Source organism: Clinocottus analis, unplaced genomic scaffold (genome assembly GCF_023055335.1).
Source record: "Clinocottus analis isolate CAN_PGR_092001 unplaced genomic scaffold, fCliAna1.0.p SCAF_16, whole genome shotgun sequence".
Taxonomy (NCBI): domain Eukaryota; kingdom Metazoa; phylum Chordata; class Actinopteri; order Perciformes; family Cottidae; genus Clinocottus; species Clinocottus analis.
The window spans coordinates 15107844-15114952 of record NW_027175887.1 but is presented as its reverse complement, the minus strand read 5'-3'; the positions used below and the strand labels follow the sequence as shown (position 1 = coordinate 15114952).

The 7109-nt window shown below is 36.9% G+C and overlaps 1 protein-coding gene across 2 annotated transcripts; it reads left to right on the top strand.

The window, feature by feature from the left end:
- The first annotated feature begins 4528 nt into the window (after positions 1-4528).
- On the top strand, positions 4529-7100 carry psmg3 (proteasome (prosome, macropain) assembly chaperone 3). Of its 2 annotated transcripts, XM_068579050.1 has the most exons (4): positions 4541-4662; positions 5203-5260; positions 5374-5431; positions 6483-7100. In XM_068579050.1, the coding sequence occupies exons 1-4, from the start codon at positions 4569-4571 to the stop codon at positions 6633-6635; spliced, it is 363 nt and encodes a 120-aa protein (XP_068435151.1). In that variant the 5' UTR covers positions 4541-4568; the 3' UTR covers positions 6636-7100. The 2 variants fall into 2 exon arrangements, with proteins under 2 accessions (XP_068435150.1, XP_068435151.1); XM_068579049.1 differs by having other exon boundaries at positions 4529-4662; positions 5203-5431.
- The last annotated feature ends 9 nt before the right edge of the window (positions 7101-7109 follow it).

Below are 7109 nucleotides of genomic sequence, written 5' to 3'. Positions count from 1 at the left end.
ATATAATCTTCTGATTCTTTCTTAACAACTTAAGACTTTACTACTTTTTACCACAGTCTGCGTGTAACGGGGCCAGCGAGACAATGTGTCTGTTTATGCATACATGAATTTAACAAACATCATTATGTATCCAGTATTTTTGTCACAAGCCGTCAAACGTGTTTGTTGACAGATATCGTTTGTGAGTTGGACATTTTCAGCTGGAAGTTATGTTATTATAGCCTAATTGGATCGTAGCTGGATTAAAAGATTACCTAACCATGCCATGTTGTTTCTTTCAGAGTATCACCTTTAGTACACCTTGAGGTAATAATTGCTGCATCTGCATCAAAACTTGTACATGCTGGCTACTGGTTTGTGCATCCACACTGCTGTAAAACAAGTAGAGCAGAGGATCTTCATCAACACTGGAGACATGGAAACAAAATGAAATAAAGAAAGGTCTGACTCTTGTGTGCTACAGATGGACATCAACAATGCAAAGGCATTGAAATCATGACATGTCATGATAAACGTCCTTATGCAGCTGTTGTGCATATTTTTCCTACAATTATATGGAATTCATTTCTGATGTCTCTGCTTTTGTGTGTTTAGATTTGCGGAGCACACAGTCGTTTAACAAAGCATTCAGACGTTAAACCTCTGAAAGGTGTTGCAGTTATGATTTCATGTGTGCATTTCTGGAACGCTGTGAGGAGCTGAGACGAGACCGAGTGGGATGTGTCTTTGCTGCTTCTCTGATTTCTGTTTTCGTCTCCAAAATATTTCAATATGCCTTCTGTCAGTCACAACCCATGCAAACCAGCAGGAAGACAATAGACACATGGTTTGTGAAACATAGGAAATCATTCCCCCTCTTTCATGGTGCGCTATACTGGAATGAAAGGGCTTTTTTTGTGCTTGAGAATGTTTGGCGTTTCTCAGCGGTGGCTTGTTTTAATATCCGCCTCAAGTTGAAAATAAATGGAAAAGATGGGAGATGGTCCAGTTCAAAAGTGCTATTTCAAAACAAGAAACCTCTGTTGGGGAAGTAATCATTGTTGGTTTCTGTCCCCGTAGATTATGATCATCTTCTGCTGTTGGATGATAGAAATCGTACAGATTGTGATGTTTATACTGATTTAAGTGTTAATAAAAATAAAAATCAAACTCAAAAAAATCATCATGTCCTACTAAAACTCCAACACACTACAGAATAACACGATTGTTATTGGGTGGTCTGGAAGCAGAAAAGGTAAATCACAGTTTGCCGAGGCATCTAACAATGACCTGAACTTGTTGTTGTTTTTTTCTTAAAAACACTTAATGGAAACTAACCTTGGGGGTTAAACCCCGCGAGGCATGAGCGCAACTTTCAAATGTCATGGTAAAGTCGTCATTGAGCTCTATCTGTAATACAGCACAGCACTCTAGTGGCCACACGGGTAATAATTGTTTATGTGTGTGTATGTATTAGTGTGTGAGTGAGAATCTGTGGAATGTACTGAGGCATGAAGTTGCCTTTCTGCCTCCATCCTCCACATGAGCTTCTCTGAGTTTACAAAGCAGGTGTGAGGGGAATGTTTCACCGATGACCTAATGTTGAGTTCGTTATTATTCAAAAGGCATAAATAGAGGAAAATGAGTCTGCATGATACGTATTCAGTGCGTACCAAAGAGACTTGATGAGATAAACAAAGGCAGCAAATTTGAATGTGAAGACGAAATGCAGGGTGGTGATGGGAGCTGCCTCCTCCAGCAAACGCAATATTTTCATCTGGGATGACATTTACCACAGTGGGAGATAGATAGAGAAAGAGAGAATGCTTGACTAGTTACACAGACAGACAGACAGGATGTGTTCTTAAAGTCGAGAACCCTTAAGCACCATCAACTCTTTTTGAAAAGTATGACAGTCTACGTTTCTTTTTCTCTGAGTGAAGATCAAACTTAACTTTCAGGATACAGTTGGTGTTTTTTTAGCATGTTATAGCCCAAAGAAAGATCATGACAAAACATAACAATGTCAAACTGTCGTCCAAAGTACATGTTGATGAGTTCACATCAATTTACACAACCGACAACTGCAATTTACCTCCTGCTTTTCTTTGATGTGTAATCCAAAGCTTCTGATTTCAAAGCCTTCCAAAGCATTTGCTGTGTAGCTTCAAAGATACTATTGTTAACATGTCAGATGCGTTGTAAAAGTAAAAAGTAGCAAGAATACTAAGCCTTTGTTTTGAAAATCATTCACTGAATGATTTTTTTTTAACCTGTATATCTTCATATGAATCAGATTAAAATGGATTAGACTACTTTTGTCTCCCTGGAAACAGCTAAAGGACCCTCAATACCATGACACAGCCACATTAGTGTGAGTCTATTCATTATGCAAAACAAGTCCTTACTCATTCACAAGGAAATATGACATGGAATGATTAATAAGAAGCATATTAAACATTTCCTATAATAACAATCTTCTCTTGACACAGGAGATAAACCTGCTATAAAAAAATTCTATGAATTCTTGATAAGCAAAGGACATTTGTGAATTTGGAAATGTTCAACTAAGAGCAATGTTGTGGAGAAACGTAACAAATAAATCAATATATATATATATATATATATATATATATATATATATATATATATATATATATATATATATATATATATATATATATGATTTTACATTCCATAGATGATGTTATAATAAATAGCAAAGGTTAACTAAAACGATATGAGCAACATTCATGAATATGTAATTTTGTCTTACAACTTTAACCCTTTCACAGTGTGTTTTCAGTTGTTGAGGTATGAGGTAGCAACACCCTCTCGGGTCATTTTTGGTTGCAAAAAAACAAGATGGCGACGGCCAAAATGCCAAACTTGAGCCTTCAAAGCAGCAGTCAACAAAACCAAAGGGTGATGTCACCGTGACTGTGTTTACTTCTTATGTACAGTTTGATTTGTATTAATTTTCTTACTCTCAACAATGAGTAACTTGCCTTTTGGCATATTTATATATATTCATTGCAAAATATTTTATGAATGTCATAATTTATTAAACATCTTCTTTACCTCACTGTGGCCTTTCAAATCATTTTTGTGCATTGCTAGTTCACTTGAACATACTATGACAGATTTGCATTACACAACTAATGCTAAAATGGTTCATATTGATCTTTGCGTTACAATTTAGTTTGGATCAAAATGATCAGTCAAGGACACAGATGGTCAGCCAGGGAGTACAGGGAGCGGTCCAACCAATTTCATACCTACTGCTGCCTACTCAGAGTGCATAACAATTCCGCTGAGCCGGCTCTATTTGACATTGTGAGTGTGTCATGTTCATGGGGATGGCTCCTTTTGGATCAGTCAGCCTGATGCAGCACTTGCAGACTTCAGTGGAGCTTCACATCCACCTGGAAAAAAAAGGTCATGCAAGCACTTTTTCTAACAGTGGAAAATTCCTGCACTGCTCGCCTCTTCTGTAGCTGTGAATGCAGATGTGACTGCTGTAGTTGGCAAATGTCGCTGAAAAATGTAAAGGTTCTACTAAATTGTCCTTGCAGAGCCTACATATCTCATTTGAATGCAGTTCAAATACCACTGCAGGGCTGAAAATATTTTTTCAGTTGTTTTTTCACAATGGATGCGCTCAGAAATGGAAACAATTCATGAACTTTATTCTTCCATTTATTTTGTATCAGTACTTAACAACCAACGTCCTCCTTTTCTCTCTGTTGCCACTATTTCATGAAAATAAATGCTCAAACTAAAAAAAAGAACTTAAATAAAAAGCAAGTCTTTATCTGTTCTTAAAATTAAAGCTCCATTGACAGTTAATTAGAAAACATCTTGCCTCCGTGGTTTCCTGCTTTGGAAGATGTGTTTCTAATACTTAATATTGATTGAAATGTACCAGGGCAGAGGATCGGCTTAATTTGAAACTTGAAGACATTCACTCTTGATAATACTTAATTAAAGTTCAGTTGAATCATCCTCACGTCATCACAGCCATTTCTAGGAAAAGCTTGATGCAGATTAAAGAAATACTTAACCCCCCAAAAAATCGTTTGTACATCAATTCTTGAAGAAAACTTTGTTTTTATGATCGTGTATTTTTTTTTATTTAAAAAAAGTTCCATATTCTTAGTTTTTCATTTGATTTCATTCAATTAAATATTACATTGGATGTTCTTATAAAAAGTGCTAAGAGGGATGTAATTACAATTAAAAAAGGCTTTTATTAAATCGAGAAATAATTTCAAAATAGTTTGCCAAATCTGTAAAAAAAAAAAAAAGAAATAGGTCAGATTTATTCAAGAGTCTTGAACAAAAAAGCCTCATGGAAACTGTAGTTGTTGGATACTAATATTCTGAATCTGAAAGTTATTTGCCAATTATGCCCACACACAAAAAAACCCACATTTTGTTTCAGTTTTATATCATGAAGGGACTCATAATTCCTCTAATTTGTTTGACATTGAACAGAAGCTATCCCGGAAGTCCGACGTGACTTTCCTGACGTCATCACGCATAGACAGTTTAAGCTCAACCCGACGGCGCTCGTTTGTTTTGGGTGAATGACGGAGCACCACAACTCGCTACTGAAGTTGCTTAAAGTGAAGCGTTTCTGTTCAGAAGCAGCTTTCCGCTTTTCACAGACGAAGAGACAGAGTGAGGATTTATATTTTGTTTCACTCACACGCTGAAAAATGTGTCAACTACGAAGACGACAACCGGTGCTAACTGTACCGTTAGCTGTTTAGCTAACAGTAGCCACTGCATGTCAGTACTTCCTCAAAGCTGAGCATCACCTCTGCAGGGCTTTTTCTTTCACTTAGTTAACGTTACTCCGCTGTAAAGTAATATTGTAGTCTCTGCAAGAGATGGGATGTAGATTTTAGTGAGGACAAAACTCTGAAACACTTCTGTACTTAACATATTTCTTAGCACCTCACAATGTGCAATATGAGTCTGTAATCCCTATTATCATTTGTATGAAACGTAGCTCATCTTTAAAGATTATTTGCACATATTTTGCAAATAACTAACGGTTTTTAGTGCCAAGGAATTATAGGTGTACCGTGCAATTAGTTCAAGGAGAGATGTCCTGCATACAAGTGCAAGTAATTCTGAAAGGAGAAAATGATTGACAGAATAATCAGTGGTGGCAATACTCATCTACTATTTCCTTTTTCCTCTTTTTTTTCCCAGGATCGACAAAATGTCGTCGACTGAGCCTATCATCCGATCGAAACAGACGGAGAAAGAAGTAAATGGAATTTCAACACAGGTCGTCTGTTCACAGTTCAGCAATTACATATTCATAGTTCTCACTCAGTACGGGAAAATGGGGACATTGATATCTGTAACACCTGACTCCAGATCTAATGATATCAGCACTCCGGCGTTCACCACCAAAGTACTGCTGGGCAAAGACGAGGTATGCTGGATTAAATTGTTATGATAAATATTGTATCAGTGTGTTATTGACTTGTTCGCAGGACATCAGACAGACTTGTTGCAACACAGAGTAACTGATTCCATGCTGTGAAAGGTCAGATCCTATTGTTTTTGAATTGCTGTGGTGAACGGAAAGGAGGCATGGAGTTCAGTGATCTGTTAAAGTGTGCACAAGGCAACCTATTTCAGCTCTGCATTAGCATGTCATTTTTAACCGGCATTCAGTGCTAGACATGGATTATCAATAGACAAATGGAGCGTAATTATGTTTTCTTGACTGCAGGATTTTTTAAGACAATAATACTGTGTATACTTGCACTCTGTAAAATGTGGGGTTTTCTGTGAGGAAAAGCAGTGTTGTAGCCCAGTCAGACAGACTGTAAAAATGATTGTGATTGAATGTTTTTATGTTATGTAATTAAGCTTTAAGTCAACAGCCAAGTCTTCATCTCTGTTATTGGAAAGTTTACTGAATTTCACAGCAGCCAGACAACCTGCGACAACTACATCAGGGATTTCATTAAACTATAATTATATTGTAAGTCATATTGAGAGACGTGCTAACGCTGCTTACTTTGGGAGAACTTCACAGAAAGAAATTACTTTTCACATAGTGTGTGGAAAATAGCCCAATCAATAATGCTGCATGACAGTAAAGGCGAGTTATAACTATTTACCACATAGGCGATGGCAGCACAGAATGTAATTGGAAAAGTTTTTATTTTTTCATATCAAACTTGGCACAGTGGGAATGATTTGAAAAGTGAGCTGATATCTATACAACCTCAGTGTTTGAAGATATGAGGAATAGATGATATCAAATAGAGTAAAATGATGTGGTGTCCGTGCCAGTAAAGCGCTACAGGCATAATTTCCTAATTTTATCAGTCACAGGCCAAGCCTTTGCACGTACAAGGATTGTAAAAGTAATTCATGTTAATCAGTTATTTTTCTTCTGACATAGACATGTTACCTCAAAGCATTTGTCTGTGTAATAATCTAACGCCTGATTTGTGTTTTTCTTTTTTCAGCCACTGACACACGTTTGTGCCAAAAACCTGGCAACCTTTGTGTCTCAAGAAGCTGGCAACAGGCCGGTCTTACTGGGTCTGGCACTCAAGGATTCCTCCATAGATGCAATAAAACAAATGAAAGAGATCATCAAAAGTTGTCAGGTCTGGTAGGGAGTCAACATAATGGACACAAAGCCTGAGAGCTGGCTGAAATACAGGCCTTCTGGATGCCCCCAATGTCAACTGAAGGACTTTTACTGTTTACTAAATGCCAGTCTGTGATTTGAAGACAGAAAATAAACCGATGTTTGTGCTGCAAGACGGAAATGAATGAATCCAATTTCATTGGCTCTGATCTTTTTGATTTGTTGAGCCAGTGAAGGTTTCTTGAAAATATATTTGAGTTTATCTGGTTGTAAAGAGGGATTTTCTGCAAGTCACCGTGCTCTCAGAAAACAGAAGAATGAATGTTCGTTGACTAAGATAGAAAAAAAGAGAAAATAAATCCAGTTTTGTCACTGTATATATTGACCTTACTCCTTCTGTTTGTTTGTAATACTTCATACGGTTTCCGATCTTTGTTTTTTAGAATGCAAATATTCACAATTGTTTCATTATGAAAATTTTGAAATAAAGATAGACCAC

What these genes read in the sequence shown, in the direction of transcription:
- psmg3 (XM_068579049.1), top strand. Translation starts at nt 5,213, where the DNA reads ATGTCGTCGACTGAGCCTATCATCCGATCGAAACAGACGGAGAAAGAA. An exon ending in TACTGCTGGGCAAAGACGAG is followed by an intron (nt 5,432 to 6,482) that starts GTATGCTGGATT and finishes TTCTTTTTTCAG; the next exon opens with CCACTGACACACGTTTGTGC.